Raw genomic sequence first — 20,504 nt, 5'->3', positions numbered from 1 at the left:
CCTTCTTCGGTTTATATTGAGTCGAACTTGTTAGCGTTTCGCCAATCACCTTGTTGGCTTCTTCAGAGCTGAAACAGTTTTTGTTAAGCTCAGAAGAAGCCAACAGGATGATTGGCGAAACGTTAGCAAGTTCGACTGAGCAAAAACCGACGCGGGCGGAATCCAGAAGCTATGTAAATAGTATTACAGTAGCATGTGGAAGTTTCTTTGAAAAAAATGTTAACTGAGAAACGTTGCATGTTTAATTTTAATTATATTAATTAAACATTTAACAAACACTGGCCCACGGAATATCACCGCAAAGGAACTTTTGATAATTTTTTTTTAAATAAATTCAAGGTTTTTCTATTTTTGTTGTAATTGTTCAGCTACGATGTCATTGAATTCACAAAATTTGTTTTAAATAAACCGACATTCCGAGATATTACGTTTGCAAGTTACATATGCCAAGATTTTCTTAAAACCGATTCTTCTCTCGCTCACCGTCTCAGATATCTTAGGGAATTTATTCTTTATGGCGAGGCTGTTGCAGTTTCCGCCTTATACTCGGTCGTTTTTCTCAACTGAAGGTTAAGTCGATTTTATCCCCCGCTTATATTGATATATTTCTATAAATTCTCTTGGCTATTGCTTGTGTCGCGGATCAGTATATGCGGAAATTCTCATTTAATGCACTGATCTCTCGTCCAGATGCTTATAAATAACTTCATCAAATACTTTATGCGAATGGACGTTAAGAATTTCCAAACTTAACTGAAGGCAGTCGCTTTGTGACATTAACTGGAATAATATTATTTTACTGTATCTTGTTGTTCGTGGATAGGATGGGCCAATGTAGTTAGTATACGTGGTCTCCCATAGCAGTGGAGAATGAAATAATGCCATTAGAATTTTGCAGTGCCAAAAAAGAGAATTGTCCGATACATCCTCAAGCTCCGGCCCACGGCATGGGCGTTTCATCGGTATGGATATTTTGATAGTCCCTTTTTATATTTTCTAGTACTTTAATCTTTAAATAAAACAAATCGCCCATCCTCGTAGAAACCTGCTTTCACAAAACCAAAAGCGAAGGTCTCAAAAATATTTTTGAGATCTTTTTTTTACTTTTTCATAATTTCAAACATTCAAAACAATTCTGGAAACAGCCTCTCAGCCCATATGGATATGGACATAACAAAAATAAACAGCCTTTCTTCGTTTATACAGAATGTTAGTTGGAATCCCGTAAATATACGGTACATATACGGTAATAGATATTACGATTTAACGACACTTACCTTAGTTCATAAATGGAGATTAACCGAGATACAGGGTGTCAAATTTGCCATTGTCATTTTTTTAAAATAATTCCTGAAATGAAAATAGAATATCTACGTATTGTACTTTTCGTGAATTTGATACTTCCTAACCTTTATGCACTTTAGTGTATGCAGACCTTAATAAAGATTTCCTTACATAAAAAAAAGTATACCTTTTAAATTTCACACCGAGTTGCCGTTTTTGCATTTAATTGAATAATTTCAGGTGAACATGTAAAATAGTTCAAAGTAGGCTTGAACTAACATAATCTCAATGAAAGACAGTGAAATACCTAAGCAAATACTATAAAGGCACTTAGGTTCTCGTGAATTTCCTTGCCCTTTGACCGAAAATGTTTAAGAATATTTATACTTGGCAAAACTAGTCGGTTCCGCCCAAGAGGGATTGTGTGGGACTACCAAAAATGATTATATCGGAGTCGGAAGAGGAACTTTTAGTCCAGGTATCTCAAAATATGAAAATAAGCACAAAACGAATGTTAGTGCGAACCGGAGTGAGCAAATCTACAGTTTTTCACCAAGAAAACCTTTATCCATATCACTCTAGTCGTTTACAAAATCTTTTAAAGGGTGATTCTCCAGAAAGATTTGAATTTGCTCGATTTGGTCGTTTCTGGAAAAATGTTTTTCGATAAAATAATGTTAACAGATGAATCAATATTTACAGGCAGAGGTGTCTCTAGAAATAAGCTTGCGCGGAATATAGAAAAACCTCATTCAGCAACTGAACGCTAACAGAAATTTAAAAGAAGCGCTTGGTAAGCAATAATTGATAATTACATGTTACGACCAATCGAACTACCACCTAATTTAGCTGGACCTCAATTTTTGCAAACTCAATTCGCCAATTGTGTGGGTGATCTATCGCTAAAGTTAAAAAGAACAAAACAAAATAATTAAGCCAGATGGCGCTCCGGCGCACTTTTCGAAACATGTTGGAGATAATCAATTTGCATATCGTTGGATTAGTCAAGTACCTTAGCCGCCTAGGAGTCCGGATAGTTCACATTTCATTTTTCAGATGAATTATAGCACAAGATTGAAAATGTCGCTGAATCATTTCAAAACGGGGAATTTTATTTAAAATCAGGCAGTCTTTCAATAAACGTGTCCTTAAATGCATGGCAGTGAAAGGAAATCGTTTTGAACATTTATTGCCGAATAGAAATCTTCTTTTTTATGAATAGTTTTTGTATTTGACTTGGGTTTGAAACTAAATTTCCAGAAAGTTGTTTCCGTAGACGTCAAAGTTTTTTGAGTCTCTTGTAAAATCCCAAAATAAATAATATTAAAAACGATGTACTACAACATTAGCTAAATTTTAAACTTGATGGCATAAAAAAATTTCAAACCCAAATTCTTAGAAAACGGCGACTCGGGCGAAATATAAAATGTGCATTTTTTGTATTAAAAATGTGTAAGAACTGTTATATTTATTAAAAATCTGCATACACTAAGGAGCAAAAAAGATAGGAAGTATTAAATTCGCATACGAAGCGACCTCTACAATTTGGTCCAAAATTATTCACAACCCGGGATTGCTCAAGTCAAAAAAGCTCGATTATGTAATGAATTATATTTAATAATGAAAAATGAAATTACGTCTTTGACACCCTGTATCTCGGTGCGTATCTACTTTTGGATTAAGGCAAGTTTCGTTAAATCGTAATATTTTACCTAAAGGATGTCCTATTTTGCCATGTAGTATTATTTATGTGACCCTCTGTACACTCCTCATAAATATATTTATTACAGTGAGTACATACAATACAATACAATACAATAGTATACCCAAAAAAAATACAAAACCAAAAAAAGAAAAAAAGAAAATAAAAAAACAGATGTATTTATAACAAAATTACAAAGGAAGCATTAATGTTCGGCATATATTGAAAAATAAAATGTCATTCAAATTTTAACAATGTGGTACATAATAAATTAACTTATTTAATTTAATGAATTAATTAAATACGGTCATTAATTATTCAAGAAAATTGCGTAATACTATTTTGGATAAGGTAATTCCGGGAGAGTTATATTTATCTGTGTCTTTCCGAGATTGCAGGGGGATCAGTTCGATGTGTTCGTGAAAACTCAAGAACAAAGTGACGAAATTAGATTTTTCTAATTTAACAACATTTGACAGTGAGTATATTTAGTGTATAGTTTTGAAATCAGAAGTGTATTTATAATGAATAGTTATTGGAATGATAAACTGGACGTGGAAAACATTTTATACCTATGACCATATCTCCCGGACAATCAGGAGATTTTTCCCTATCTAGAATTAAGCATTAAGCATTCCGATTACTCGGAAAATTTTATTTTTTATGCTGTTACCTAATTGAGATATTCTTAATTGCAGATGCCAAGTAGATATACAAGGAAGTCCATACAAACACGTGGGAACTGGACAAAAGAAAATTTGACCACTGCAACCAGAAATGTGCTGGCTGGTTGTATGTCTATTCAATGAGGTTCCAGTGAATTTCGCAAACCAAGGAAAACTTTAGAGTGTCAGTTTAAATTCGGAAACTCCGAAAAAGGAATCATGGGATTCAGCTGTGTATTTTGAAAAGAGAATCTATATAGAATCTATCTCGATATAACCTAACCATGCAAAATACGAGTTTTCCTTTAACAAAGGATGATCTAAGACGGACTGCTTGTCACTTTGCTTAATAATTTTTGAGTTGACATCCGGAAATCAGTGTTCGTAAATCTGAATGAATTTCACTAGCTAGAGCAACTGCAATGAATCGAAAAGAGGTGGCAGATTATTTTAATTTTCTTGAAAAGTTACTGAAAGAGAGCTCTTTATTGACAACAAACATATTTAACATGGATGAATGCCGAAGGTAACTTTTTGCCGGCTACTGTAATCATAAAAGGTAAAATAAAAAGAAAGAGTGGGACGACGCTTTACCACCAGAATCTGTCCTATTTATAGAGCAAAAATCAGTTTTTCTTCAGTGGATGCGTGACCATTTTGTTCCCAGGAAGCCATTAGGAAAAGTGCTCTTGATTCTCGATGGACACGCATCACTGGTAAATTATGTCGAAATGTTTGCGAATTCGAATGATATCGCCATATCCTGTTTGCCCAGCCTAGCCAGGAATTGCTTAGTGTTAGAGTTGGGGTAAGGCTGCTACGATTTAGAACGTCTCATCAGGTTTTCAGGCATGGAGAATCCTGCCATTCAATCGAGAGGTCATACCAGATGACGTATATTCTATTGACAAATCCTCCACGACAATTACATTACAGTCCTCAGAAGAAAGGAGGAGCACAGCAAAGTGATAGTTTACCAGCACGACTATCTACTAACAGAAAAGATGATACTCCCTTCAACATATTGCTTGACTTGTTATTAGAAGGAGAGCCAAGCAAATAGCAGCTATTTTGACTTCACCGGAACATTTGGTAGTCCGCAAAGCAAAAGAGAGAAAAGCTCAAGGAAAACAAAAAAAGTGTCAGCATAAATCTTTTCCGAAAATTGAAAATAATAAAACATTGAAGAAGAAAAAAAGCAAATTTGAATCATTAGGTAGCGAAGAGGACGTAGACATCAATCCGGAATGCAAGGAAAGTGGAAATAAAGATTTTGTAGGAAATTTGTATGTAGGATGTGGGGGGGGATTATCTGGACTGGATCAAGTGTGTCAATTGTAACCCATGGCTACATGAAAAATGTAGAACCTTCGGTGATTTCTGCCAAAAATTTGGTAAAAAAGACAGAAAGTAAAAAAAAAAACATGAATTATTAATTATTTCATGAGTTTGTTTCTCGTCAGTGTATGGTCATCACTCCCGGATAACACACATTTTCTAAAACATTTTTTTAGTTTAGAATCCCATATTTCTTTTTAAATTAACCATGCTTTGTACCGCCAGTGTTATTATACCTTCATTTTATCACAATATATAAACAGATTTCACAAAAAGTTTGTTTTTAATTATTTTCAAAACTATGGCCATCTATCCTGGAATTACCCTGTCCCAAAAATAAACGATAACGAAATAGCGAGCAAACAAAAATTACAGGCACTAAATCAACGATGAAAAAAATGCAATTTTAAATTAGACAAACAAATCTGTTGTTGCCAATGAACATGAAACAAATATTTATCTAAAATTTTAGCAATAAATATTTATCTAAAAACGCTATTTCTGTTATAAAAGTAAACGTCTGAAAATAACAGAGAAAAGCGATATCCGGTCGTCTTATTCTGGTTGAATGTTGCAAACTAATGATTCGGGAAAATCGCAAGTGAAAAAAAAGTTTGTTGGTTACCTACTTTATTCCCTACTAGGATTTAACAAGCCCAATTAGAGTTTTCAGAAGTTGAAGCGGACGGTTTTGAGACGAGCGTAAACGATGTACATATTTTTTTGCAGCCTACATTTGGTGTGTTGTATTTAAAACTTGAAAATTTGAGAAAAACGAAACGCCGTACGTTTACTGCGGCAGAAGATGAGTCTCAATTAGTATCAATAAGCATTACTCTCAGCATGTCTTTTCTAAATTTTATAATAAACTAATAAAATATAAAATCGAAGTTTCGGAAGTAGTATAGATAACGTCAATTTTTTAGCAGGCTCATCAACACGCCACTGATTGAGCTACACTGTATCAGAGAAAACGAAACAAAACCATTTAACCCTATGTTTTCAATGCAAAAAAAAACCCAAGATTAAATACCCTGGGTGGCAAGACATCCAGATCCATTTTAAAAGCAATAAAGGGTCTAATGGTATCTCATTAGAGCCTCCTCTCGATAATATCAATTTTTGAAATGTTGTGCAATATTGCGCTTTTAAAAAACTTTCTTAGAATTGAACCTGCATTTTACAAAACGTCCAACAACGCTTTTGGTTTGTAGAGGATTACTAAAAGCATAATTCCTGGAATAGTAAAAATGTCTGTAAAAAGTAGAGAACAAGTTCGGCGGCATCGCAAAGACTTTCCAAGTCGTATTTTTTTTTGTCTAAGCACGACAAGAACATCAGTCTAAACAACTATTTCGTTCCTTACACGCGCTAATGTTTGTAAGTGTATGAAAAATCCAGATGTATGATCATTTGTGCCCCAAGAAACTCGTAACCAAAGTGTCGTTTATAAAACTTGTTTCATAACAGACTATTACTAAGTTGTTATCCAATTAGAAAGTATTTTAGACAAACACTTCAGAAAAATTATGTTTACTAAAAATAAGTAGTCTCACCATAAGTTAAGACACTGACGCATCATCACCAACTATTAATAGCTATAATAATAATAAAATTATATTAGAAAGTATTAGAAAGTATCAGAGTTAATTGCAAATTATATTAGAAGGTATTTTAAACAAACACTACAAAACATTTATGTTTACAAAAATCAAATCATAAGTTAGTCATAGTTAACGACTTGTGTTTATTGGTGTAATTGTTGATTATTCTGTTTTTAAAGTTTTGCGGTGTATTTGTTGTTGTTGAATAATGGCTGAACAACAAAAAACAAGGAAAAGAAGATCTTAGGGACGAATGCAGGAAGTAGTCATCAAACTGGACAAGACTGCAAATGTTCAAAACTTAAATGTTTCCAAAATCTCATTGCAGCCGATTTAAACACGATCGTGTCTAAGTTTAATCAACTGCAAAGTCATGATCCGAGTGGTTTAATAACTTGCAAACCTGTAACACTCCATCGTCCCAGGAAATGTGAAAATGAAGCTGATTTTCATTCATTTTCATATACTTATAAGGTGAGATTGTTAAAAACACACTAGATGTTTTAAGAGTAGAAAGTATCACTATGGCTTGACTAAAACAACAAAGGTTTACTTACCTGCTGAGCTCAATATTAAGAAAATGTACTCTATGTACAGAGAAAAATATCCTGATAAATTATTTACTTACGAAAAATTAATATTGCTTTTGTGTACCCACGATGCGATACCTGTAGTACATGCGATGAAACAAAAAATTGACGACATTGAAAAAAAAATTCAAAGTGCAGCTGATCACAATTCACTGCGAAATTGATAAAGAAATACATTTAAGAAGAGCAAACACGTAAAAAAACTTCTAAGCTTGATGCTCAAAAAAACAAAACCAAGGAAGATATTGTAATGGATTTTCAAAAAAATCTTCATCTGGCGAATACTACAACTAATGACACGTATTATCGTATAAAACTTTCGTTCTACATGTTTAACATATACATACATGTCCTTTCGACCTCTGAAGCCCTTTTCTATACTAATACTGAAGTTTCAGGAAAAAACGGTGCTGATGATGTTTCTGGATTATTTTGCGATTCACCCTGTTGAATTTCACCGCGATTGGAATGTAGCATTATTTGCTCATTTTGTTAAATGACTTAATACAATTAAAACGGTTTTTTCTGTTCCTGGACATTCGTATCTAGAATGCGATAGAAATATGGGTTTAGTGAAAGAGAAGACGTACGTTGAACTGTCCTGAAGAATGGAATGCACTTTTAAGGGATTCCCGAACAAAACCAAGCCCTTTTAAATTTATTTCTTGTGAAAATCAGTCCATTTTTAGGAGTTGCACCAAATTTCTAGCGGATAATATATGCCCAAGTGTCCTTTTCCTTCAAGACCGGTCAAAAAATTAACTGTAACCGAAAATCACGCTCATATGATACATAAGGAAAGTTATAATGATCTAAAACTTGAAAATGTTGTCATAAAACAAAAAAAAGACTTTCGCTACCTGAAAAGTAAGTGTGTTTGGCTTCCAACTTTAGCTTATGATGGGCCAATACTTGCATCAAAACCTAAATTTCAAGACCTACAGCATCTAAAAAGATTCTGTTTTCAAAAAGCGCAGGATTTTTTTACAGCAATACCGGATGGATAAGATAGCAATAATAGATTATGGACCTTCATCTTTATTGCCAAGTTTTTTTTGTATTAGAATCAAAGTTTTTTTATATTCTGTCAAAAAATATTTTAGTTCAAGTTAGCAATTGTATTCCAAAATCTTTTTTTTTGTTTACCATATTCTAGAATCGTCTTCGGAAATAAAAATCACAATTACTCAGAATTAAGCTTTTTGGACCTTCATCTTTTCTCTCCTGTACTCTTCAAGTATTTTAGAAAAACACTTAAATACAATTATGTTTGCAAAAAATAAGTTAAGACCCTGACGTATGATAAATCACACCGTAGCTATTAATGGGTTAATTCAAATTTGAAATCAATTGGATGATGGTATCTTCAACTTTTTACATTTTCCGATTAACACTCAATAAACGTTTTTCATAGGATTAATGTAACACAAAATGGTCTATACGGGAAATGTCTCGATAAAAAGGCGTTTTCAGAGTGATTAATTATTGTTCCAGGTATCACAATAACAGGATGATAAATTACGACGTTGACCGAGGCATCAACGTAACGACGGAGTTGAGTGAGAAAAGTAGCACGCTGACCATTACGAACGCCGCAACACGGCATTCGGGAAATTATTCATGCGTGCCAAGCAATGCTCAACCTGCCAGCACTTACGTGCACATACTTAACGGTAAGTCGGTAGGAATGGGATATTAGTTATTTATGACGTTAATATTAAAAATACCATTTAATTTCGTGAGAATGGGAGCTAATTCACTTTTCAAGTTATGTGCACTCCAAAACAACAAACCCGAACAATCAGTCGTTATTGTTCTCTTTGTTTGTATGTATTCTTTTCTAACTGTTCGCTTTTACATCTACATAGCGCAAACAAATAACACATTTCCTTATACATTAATTTTGATTAAAAAACGGAAATCTGTTGGATATGTATTTCAATGGATTTTGCAGATTTTCGGTAATTCATATATATCGACTGTATAAAAACTTAAAATCATACTAGAGTATACTTTAGAAATCAGTTCGAGTGAACTAGACATCAGAATCATAAGATCTAACGCTGCTAGATCCGATGGGCTGTCACCTGAAACGATTAAATTAGTATTGTCCTTGTCCATGTTTTAACACGAATTTTCAATTATTTTATAGTTAATTGTGCATTTCCCGAACAATAGAAGACTGCTATAGATTTGCTCCTTCCAAAGATCCCGATCATAAGTTGATACCACTGATACTCATTTGTTTGAGGTGATTTTAAATACCCGAATAGTTAACTCTCAATCAGGATTTCGCGTCGGCTGCTATGCCAAAACTTTACTTTTGCGAATGCGTTTTTTTGAGAATATATGTTTTTTTTTATTTTTTTCTTATGGGACCCCGAAACTGTTTAACTTTAACTTAGCGGCTTTTTGAACTTTACTTGTGAAAGCTGCAAAAAAATATTTGTTGGATATGGGATGAAATTTGCGCTGTCTGGTTACTGGTACCTTTGAACTGAGGTGGCTTTTACTTGATGAAAATCCATTAATCAAAATAAATAAGAACTAAAAGTTCAGATTTTCACGAAATTATATATTTTTACATGACAATTATTTCGACAACAGAGTGTATTTATCACATTTGATAAAGTCACGGTGTTGTTGTTATCAAATGTGATTAAGACACGGTGTGGTTGAAACAATTGTCATGTAAAAATATATAATTTCGTGAAAATCTGAACTTTTAGTTCTTATTTATTTTGACTGGTATCTTTATTTATTATATAGAGATGATACTAATAAGTTATATTTAAGGTATGAATGCTTTGTTACTACTAAGTAACGTTCCACCAAGTTATAAACAAAGGTTTTTCTATTTGCATTGTTTATTGTCGTCATTACCGAACTGATGACAAACAAAGTTTGCTCACTTGACTCAAAAATGACTATTTTTTAATAACTGGAGATCTGCTATTTGTTCGGATAACGAAAAAATTTAGCGATCCATAGGTCAAATTTCCAGTGTGAGAAAGATATGCAGAGACTATTGGACTCACAGAGAAAGGAGAAATAATATCTGTCAGAGATTTTCACGTTACATGGTGTCCCATTATACGTAACCAAGTGGATAGCTTTGATAATATTGATCCTACGATGAAGTTTAAATGACCAAAGTTGGAGCATTGTTTTTAAACCTGTCGAATCTGCATACAAAAATATAAAATAAATTTTTTTCTTTCAAATTTTGACAGTTCAATATTTTTTAAAAGTTGAATGTCCTGTAGTTCTCCGGATTTCAAATATGTAAGAGTTAGTTTTGACAGATTTTGAAATATGGCGCGTTTTATCTAATATCATATGTAAAGAAGTCAATAACTATTGTTTCAAAAATCAAATTAGCCGCCATAGCTGTGTTATGGCAACTGGCGTAGTTAACTGTCATTTTATAATTAAAATGGTATTTACACAAGCAGAAAAGTTTTTACAATATGACCTAACTTAGACTATTAATTTGAATTACAGAATCGAAGTTTCAACATATTTCTTTTCAGAGCATCCATAGAACTCTATCCGAGATATGTGGGATATGAATTTAAGTGAAAGTAAAATCCAGCTTATTTTAAAGACACGCATCTAAGTGGACAAATGTTCAAACACAGACAAACAGATACGTCTTGAGTTTTGCCGCATTATGTTAGAACGATTTCAAGAATCACTTAATTTTATTCACAATATCCTGTTACAGATGACTCCTCAGTTAATACGGTCTCACCGCCTAATTTAAATAACCCACTAAGTTTTCCCAATTAAAAAATCTGGTTGAAAATCTATAGGAGTTTGGTACGGAATTATTTCTTTTAGACATCTGGGACCCTGTTTTTTTCAATGAAGAATGAGAGGCGATCGATATTTCGATTTGCTTCGATTTGGAGTAGAAGAATATATCGAAGAGTTACCTCCTGTTTTGATTCCAAATATAGTATGGAAACAGGACGGGCACCACATCACAGTGTAAGAGACATAAGAGACTATTTCCAAAATAAATACAATGTCTGGATAGGAAAAAATGGTGTAATACTCTAGCCTCCTAACAGTCCTAAAATAGAGAGCATATAGAAGTAGGCCGGCAGCAATTCTGGTAATACAAAAGAGAATACGAGAAGTTGAAGCCCTAAATTGGCAAACAGAACTTCTTAGAAGGTGTATCGAAAACCTACACAAACGTTTTCATGTATGCGTGCAGATGAATGGTGCTCATTTCGAATATCTTTGAATAATATCTTGAAATAATAATAATATAATCCGCGATATTTCAAAATCTTCCAAAAATAACCCCAACAACTCAATTCAATTTAAAAAGAACATCGAAGTATAAAAATGTTGCGGATAACATTTTTATTTTATATTTTTTGTTGCAGAATCGCAAGGTTTAGAGGTAAATTAAACTTCATCGTAGGTATCAATATTAGCAAAGTTATCCATTTAGTAATTTAGAATGGTATTACAAATTGCAATTAATATGTCTGTCATATATCCAATTTAGTAGGTTATAATACTAAAAATACTTTTTTGAATTTACTCAATTATGTTAGGCCACTTAGTTACTGTGATGATTTAACTGGAAGAGTTTTGTGACAACTATATCAACGGACAAAATCAATATTAGCAACAGCAGATTTAGACACAATACGCGGCCTTACGCAATTTTAATCTTTGCAGTAAACTTAAAAATTATAGCCGTAGAGGGTTCTGTTAGAGCACCGTTAACACCCGAAATCTGTACTTTCCTAATCAAAAGTTTCAAATTTGTTTTGTCCCACGTTGCAAAAATAATTAAATGAACATCGACATTCGTGGGTATAAACTTTTCGCTACCAAAGCCGTCTGGCACTTAGGAACACCTAAATAGATATTGATGTGCGAAGAGGTACAAAAACTCGATTCTTACCTACGTTAGTCCTTCTAGCAAAAAACGATCCACTAAAATCGTATTTCGTTTTATCAGTAGAATTCAAGTCTGCACTGCTTGATTTGACCGGATAATTAATGTTGCGACGTTTTTTTATTGATTTATTTATTAATTCATTTCTTAAACTAACTTTGGTATATCGATTAAAATTTATTTGGCATTAATCGCAACCAAATGATAAGGATAATTCAAATGGGTTGCTGTGTCTAATAATATGTCATTCGTAACATTCGGAATATCCGAGAAACGCTGCAAATTGGAAATTTTGATTTCATATTTCTATAGCGTTCATTGCTCACATTATTTTTCTTTATGGTCGCCATATTGTACTGCTTAACATATTTGTGGAGGTTTCCTTGAAACATAATTTTTTATATTTTGCGTATTTTAAACTGTCAACCATGACTCAAGAATTTCTTTTTGGGTGTGTTTTTAAATAATTTCCTAATGCAAGGTGGTCTCAAAAATATTCGGCCCATCTAAGCTTGTTTTAAATGGCCCAGCCGATATAAGGATTCATATTATTGGTCGTAATTACTCCAATGTAGGGTCTGTATGGTCTTAAGTTGGTGGCTGGAGTTCAGACTTGAAAGCAATGATATTTAAAAACAAAAAATAGTACAAAGTACAATTGTTTTGTAAATATTACAGTTCTTTTGTACAACTTCAACCAAATTTACTAATTTACAGCTAAGTGTTTGACGAAAACGGCTGTGTAATAGATTATGGATATTATACTATATTATTTTTACATATTTTGTTATTATTGTTATTATGTAGATAAATGTAACAATAAGAAAAGGAACCCAACATTATACAATCTACATTAATATTAAGCACAGAACTAAGTTATTTGAGCGTTTAATCTTAAATGCAATAAGTAATGGTAAATATTTTCGGTAGGTTATAAAACTTATATTTTTAGTTAGTTTTGGTTAGTCTAGTTGTGTTGCTCTCTATAAGTACTTTTAGTTTTTCAGGAAAAATTTTACCATCATCACTTTGAAGACAAATTTTTGAGTAACAATCAAAGGTTCCATAATTTGATTGGCTGCAAGGGTACAGTATTTAATTTTGTTGGAGGAAAATTGCTACTTAAATGAAGAATACAGAAATATGATAGGAACAACGAGAAACCAGGTTGAATGAATTTAGAATCAAATCCGAATAAAATTTTGGATGAACATTATTTAACTAAAATTAAAATTAAAATATATAAAACCATACTAAGACCGATACTAATGTATGGATGCGAAAGCTGGACAATGACGAAGCAAAACGAGAGAAAACTGAGGTGTTTTGAAAGAAAAATCCTAAAAAAAATCTTTAGCCCTGTAAAATGGGAAACTACAGACGAAGAAACAACAATGAACTGAGAGACATATATCAGGAAGCGGACTGGACAATGGAGACTAAATCCAGACGACTAAGATAGCTTGGACACATAGAACGTAGTCCAGAAAATAGAATTACAACGCTAGTCTGGAGTGACAATCAAGCTGGGAGAAGACCTCTAGGCAGACCTCATTTAAGATGGCGATATAATATAATATAAGATCTCAGGACAATGGGATACAGACATACACATACAGGCGAATTGTAAACGCAGCCAAGACTCACCCAGGATTGTAGTGCTACTGATGATGATGTTGATGATTATTTAACTGTTTGGAGCCTCCCAAAAAGAAATAATGACTATAACTAAATTACAAATTAGTAAAAAAAGGTGTAAAAATATTCAGGTTTTTTTTCGTCTTAGAACTAGATGAACCTCACTCAAATGATAGTCGGGTTATTGGACATACACAAGACTTTTTTTAGTGGTACCGAGTTTAGTAAAAATACAGAAATTAAAAAAATGATTTTATCATTCATCCTTCAATAACTCCGAAACTATTTATTTGACTTGAAGAGCAGGCATAAGCGATGATAACTGAGACGATATAATTTTCAGAATTTTTATTTTCTATTTATTTCACGACCTCAAATACGAAAATTGGATTTCTTGTATTGAAATTTTGAAAAATTTCAATACAAGAAAATGTTGTAAAACATATCAGGAGGTTAAAAAAAAGAACCAAAGCCTCTTATCTATAACAGCGTGTGACATATGATTTTTTGAATCCTAATTTGGCAGCTCTCGGCTTTGCTCGTTGGTGGCCAACTAAGTCAACGCGGGCGGTTAATGTAAACATTCCGACGATAACGTCTCTCCCAAAATCCAGGAGCATTACTTTACAATTTTTTTTTTTCAACAAGGAAGGAAACGACTTTTATTCCGCCAAAACTAAATCTTAAATTAAAACTTTCTTCCATTTTTTTAATAAAAATTCGAATCCCTCCTAGGGCTACTTATCAAATCTCGTCAGACGCCAATGATCAGAATATGTTTTGACATCCATTATCAAATGTATATCAAATTTGAAATAAAGATATCTGGGTTTTTCTTGATTTGATTGATTTCTTGAAAACCCTATAAGGTCTAATCAGGTTAACAGTCATATAATGTCTCTAAAACAAAAACTTGATGAAGTTCAGAACAACCGAATTGACATACATCGTAACGTACTATGTTTTGGTTCAACATGATTAAAAATGGTGGTTAGAGAAAGACGAAACGTTGCACGGCACACAAAATCCAAATAATGTCAAAATATTGGGTTGTTCGGAAAGTCATTTCGTTTTTTTTTGGGGAACATGAAAGACAGTTTTCGTATAATGAATATATATGAATATATATGAATAATATTTTATTAAATTATATATTGGCCATTCTGGTCCAACACCTTTTGCCATCTTTCTGGCAGTAACATAATTTCCCTCTCATAAAAGTTTTGGTCCTTGCTGGCAAAAAACTGGTTCAGGTGGTTTTTGACATCTTCATTTGAGGTAAAGGTTTTGTCATCCAAAAAATTTTGCAGGGACCGGAACAAATAGTAGTCGGAAGGCGCCAGATCTGGAGAATATGGTGGATGTTGCAGTACGTCCCATTCAAGCTGTAAAAATTTTTGGCGAGTGACCAAACTTGTGTGAGGTCTCGCATTATCCTGGTGAAACACTACACCCTTCCTGTTGATTAATTCGGGCCTCTTCTCTTTAAGTGAATCATTCAATTTGTCCAGTTGATGACAATAGACTTCTGAATTAATCGTTGTATTGTCCGGCAAAAGCTCAAAAAAAACGATTCCTTTGACATCCCACCAAACGGAGAGCATCACCTTTTTTTGGTGAATGTTGGCTTTTGACACGCTTTGAGCCGGTTCATCTTTTCTGTTCCATGACCTCTTGCGTTTAACATTGTTGTATACAACCCATTTTTCGTCCCCAGTAATAATCCGCTTCAAAAATTTTCTTGACGTTTGAGGAGCAAATCACACACGTCAACACGACGACACAAATTTCGCTCCGTAAGGACATGGGGCACCGACACATCGAGCTTCGAGGTTAAGCCCATGCCTTTCAAATGGCCATAAACAGTCGAATTCGACAAATTTAATCTCTCACCGATCTCTCGTGTGGTTATTCGCCGATTTGCATCAACTAATGCCTTTATCGCATCTTTGAGAGCTTCGACCGGCCTTCCAGACCGTGGTGCATCTTCGACATCAAAATTACCGGATCGAAATTTTGCAAACCAGTTCTGGCACTGGCGTACTGTTAACACGCATTCTCCATACACATCCGTCAATTTTTTTCTCGCTTGGACGGCATTTTTACCTTTTCTGAAGTAAAAAAGTAAAATATGACGAAAATGCTGCTTATTGCTCTCCATATTTAAAAGGGCACCAACCAAAAACTACTGCGTAGAATTAATAGAACTTTTTCACACACAAGCCTTGCAATATCAGCTCTCAAAACATATAATGGTTCTGCGGCTTAAGTATGAAGTTGGTTTCGAAAAAACGTAATTAAGTCCTCTGAGGGGAAAAAACGAAATGACTTTCCGAACAACCTTATAAATTAAAGTATTGAACTTTTTTTTCGGCAATTTCCGTTAATTTTGAAAGTTTGTAGGAAATTATTAATCAGAGAAATTTGCAAATTTACTTTATGATATTTAGTGAAGCTGTGGAATGCACCTCTTTTACCACCAAGTTTTAGAACTAATGGGTTTTTGCATAATAAATGGTAGAAGAGTAAATCTTTTTCCTTAATAAAAAAATTTGCTTCGACTCAGCCTGAGAGCCAGAAATAAAATACCCATCGAGCTAAAAGATGGACATAATAAGTAATAAAGGAAACAAAAGTATATTTTAAAAATAAACCCTTGCCTCCGTTTTGGCTCGGGTCGGGCAAAGCGCTCTTGACACTGATTAACAGCCTGGCGAAATTGGGAACATACAAACTTAAGATAATCCCGCATTTGGCGGTTTTGCAGTTTAGCTTCCTACGTGGGGCTTGAGCTTGGCAGTTTAATTTTCCAAAGAAGCTGGTTTTCCGGTGCATCGGTTTAAACGAAGCAGGGATTTTCTAAGTGGAAACGCATAAATTTATATTCGCTGCAAGATGAATTTTTATGAGATCGGTGAGTAATGCTCATTTATGTGCCACCGCTTTTATAGCGATTTTCCGCTTTCTTGACGGGAACTTGGTTGTTTTCTTTAAATCCATTTTATAGAAATCTGCAGATTTTTCTAGGGGTTGTTAACGCCATTACCACTAGGAACGGATAAATTGGCAACAAGGAATTCAATCAGAAAACTGTAACATTTATTTACTTTATTTTATTTTTTTATAGTTTTATTACTCTTTATTCATAAGTTTTTTTATGCACAAGCGGAGCGAGCATGTTGCATAGCATATTTTTTCGTTGACCATTAGTTTTTGGGTATACTTTGCCAAACAGTACGAAAACGTTGACTGAATGACGTGGAACGAGACCCTGAGAATTGAGAAAAGTCAAAATAAAATCAGTTGCTACAATCCAAAACTCACCAAAACTAACGTTTGAGGTAACACTGAGCATAATTGAGTATTCTAGAGTAGAAAGTAGGAAAATAATTGACTTTGCCATTTATAAGTCAGCGAATAGGATAGAATAGTACACTAATTTTTTATTGCTCTTATTTTTTCTAGTTTCTATTATTTATTTATTATTTTTAATTTGTTATTACTACTCAACTAAAGAAGTATAGCAGCGTATTACGTCGGATGCGACAAACTGTTCTATTGTTATATTCGTCAAGTCTACGGTAAACCTTTTTGAATTGTGTTCTAAATTACTTGTCGTTATTTTTGTATCTAGCCCCACGCGGAACTGATCGGGTGGTAATCTGAGCCCTAAATATCAACTTTCACCGAACTAGATCGTCCTTAAATACGCTGCACAAACGCAACCAAAACTCTTAATTAAAGAGATTTGCTTGATTGGCATTATTCCACATTGTTCTTCAAAATGCACAACTAGGCGATTCAAAAATTTAAAAAATAATAGTCAGTATCATTAGGTTAGCAAAACCTCCTTAGAACACATTGTGCACGAAATCCTAAATGTTTAGAGATTTTTAATTCAGAAATTTCAAAAAAGCAAAATTTGTATTACGTTGGTGTTATAATAAAGATTACTATGGATGACGTCACTGTAAACTTAAACTTTTACCAGTAAAAATAATAAAGCCACTATAAAAATTAAATATATAGACCACAAAAACGATAAAATGGCTCTAGCAACTATGAGCTGTGGAATGCACCACAGCTCATAGTTGCTGACAGCTAATGGCACCTTACGATCTTATTAGTTAAAATGAGTCGTGCAGATATTTTTAATGATTGTTACGAAAGTAGGTACCAATTTATCTAGTGGCTATATCTAGCAAAAAGATATATGAAGATATATGAAACGCCAATGACTAACGTTTCTCGAAAAGTTACAAACTGAGAATACCCTACTCTACCGTTGTTAAAGTCCGATTTAGAAAAAACGGTTTTCGTAGCTTGTCACAACTTAAAATGTTCGTTTCTCCATCGTTAAAGCGCCAATTAATGTAACGAACGAATACCAAATTGACACTGCAATTACGTTGCTGTAAATCGGCTATATAATGGAATGTGAGTCTGGAATTCATCCATCAGTGTTAATCAAACAAATTAAAATTTATTTTGTACACGAAAAATTCTCTATAAATAAAACTACCAACTGCACTATATAGGGTGATTCAAGTTGATGGCAAGATACAAACTTAAAGAAATGCCTAAAATTAGATATAAAATAATGCTACTATTTTTTACTGACAATATCGAAATTATTGAAACCAAAAATTACTGGGTTCTCCATTTGAAAAAAAAGGATCACAGAACAGTAAAAAGTAAACGTACACTCTCTATGAGCTTTAGGAAATGTTCAAGAACGGCTGTAGTCACCTACGTGGTCGAAGTTATTTCCGTATAGATCTATACTGAATAATTCTATTTTAAACAAAGTTCTGCGTCAGACGTTTTTTACAGAAAATATCGAATATCTCAGAAACTGTTGTAGAAATGGGGTACCTTAAATAAAAGTTGCAGCAATACATAAGGTTGTCCATTTAGAATAAGAAAGCTGATATTGACCAGTTAAATTCGATCAAAACGATATACCGTTTCTACAACCTTGTATGGTTTTGACATCGGAATGAGTTTAAGACTCACCTGATGTAAGGCGGAAGGGACCATTCTTTTCGGCACGTTTACCACATTCCAGGGCCCTATTTATTATGTTATCCGACAAAAACTGTGCCGTGCGGACTGTTGTATTTTAAGAGGAGAAGCGAAATTTTCTTTGATTGAACTGTTGTATTAATGCACATTAGTGTGCTTTTTATTAATCTTCTTAAGACAGTCCCTACTCGAGGTAGCTCGATTTCAGATTGAATTTGCCCATTAGATAGGTTGATGTCCTATATAAAAAACACATTAGAAAGCTTAAACCGATTTCCAATTTAAGGGTTAACCAGGCTGGTGAAATCGGAATTATTAATTAATTAATCGGAGTTATTTCTATTCCGTTTTATGTTTGTAATTAGTAATTAACAACTTAGTGATATTCAATTGTTTTTCAAGACTCAGTGTGTCATTTTTATTAAGGTACCAATTTATTAAATCCGTCAGTATGCGCGAAGTACGGTTCTGGAACGTCAAGAGAAACAAAGAGAAACCCAAGGTAGGCCTGCGGTTAGACCTTCATAAAAATTTACCAAAGTTAAATTCCGGATTATGTCGTAAAAACGGTATATCGTTCGGAGAACTCTATCAACCATTATCTAAAAATAATAATATTTATTTTACAATAAATTATTATGCGTTTGTGATGTCAAATACTTACATACAATACAATACAATACAATACAATACAATTCGGGGAATCCCAATGTAAATATCCATATTTATGCGTAAATAAATATACATAAATAAACATAAATTTCATTGAATTTTTAAAATTATTTCTTTCAATTGACTGTTCAATTGACACAAAAAAATTGACCGGTCAATTAAACAACCCTTCAAATCCTGTATATTTGAAAGTATTTTCAAAAGTAGCATATACATTCATACCAAAATTCAGAATATAAAAATAAATCCTTCTACGTCTAACAGGTCATCTACGTGAATACATGAATAAAATATTCAGTTTTATTTTAAGCATATATCTTGCTACTGCTAAATATATTGGAATGTGCGTTGAGCTAAATTAAATAAATATTGGCGACACAATTATTATGATTGTCGGAAATTTTCTATTTATTATAATTCAAATTTCCACGCTTTAAATTACAAACACGTCCGGCCTGGGTGAGACATGTCCTCAGCGAAATTTATTTCCAAAAACCAAGTTGAATATTAAGGTTGTTACGAATTTAATAAATATGAAATAGTACGTTAAAGTTAGTCCATTTGGAACATGAAAATGTAGAGTGAAACTACTTAACATGCACCATGTTTTTACAGATAGTTTCCGTAATTTTGTCCTGTTATCACGGGACGGCAATAAATAACTTAAATGTTTCTTGCTTTCCTGCCTTACTGCATAAATAACTGCTGAAAAGAAACTTCTATGAATTTTAAAGTTTTCCCAATTGATGTAATTTGTTCGAAACAACTATTCTTTTGAAACAATACTTTGACCCAATACCATTTCTTTTATCTAGGCGATGAAAATAGATCTCTGTTCGAAATATACTTTATTTTGGGGCAGAAATACATTAAATAACGCAAAATTTCAATAAAATATTTATCGTAAGCCTGCACATTTAGTAATTTAAAACAATCAATTAGTCAAAACATCAAATTTTGTAATAACAACGACTAATAGCTATTTAAGAATCTTACACTGAGTTGGTAGCAAGATCTTATTTGAATTTAACACTAAACTATAAAATATCTTAATTTAAAATG

At 33.2% G+C, this 20,504-nt stretch overlaps 1 protein-coding gene across 2 annotated transcripts in view; it reads left to right on the top strand.

Annotated features, from left to right (window-relative positions):
* LOC132699489 (limbic system-associated membrane protein-like) overlaps positions 1-20,504 on the top strand; it is a 410,528-nt gene that overhangs the window by 373,503 nt on the left and 16,521 nt on the right. For both annotated transcript variants that reach the window (XM_060666249.1, XM_060666242.1), the window contains exon 7: positions 8,678-8,856. In XM_060666249.1, the coding sequence (XP_060522232.1) occupies positions 8,678-8,856 (179 nt within the window). The remainder of the gene's footprint in view (positions 1-8,677; positions 8,857-20,504) is intronic.

The sequence above is a fragment of the Cylas formicarius genome, unplaced genomic scaffold (assembly GCF_029955315.1).
Source record: "Cylas formicarius isolate icCylForm1 unplaced genomic scaffold, icCylForm1.1 PGA_scaffold_10__41_contigs__length_53128322, whole genome shotgun sequence".
In the NCBI taxonomy this organism is placed as follows: Eukaryota; Metazoa; Arthropoda; class Insecta; order Coleoptera; family Brentidae; genus Cylas; species Cylas formicarius.
The sequence above is the reverse complement of the archived record's forward strand: the minus strand, read 5'-3'. Positions and strand labels throughout refer to the sequence as shown.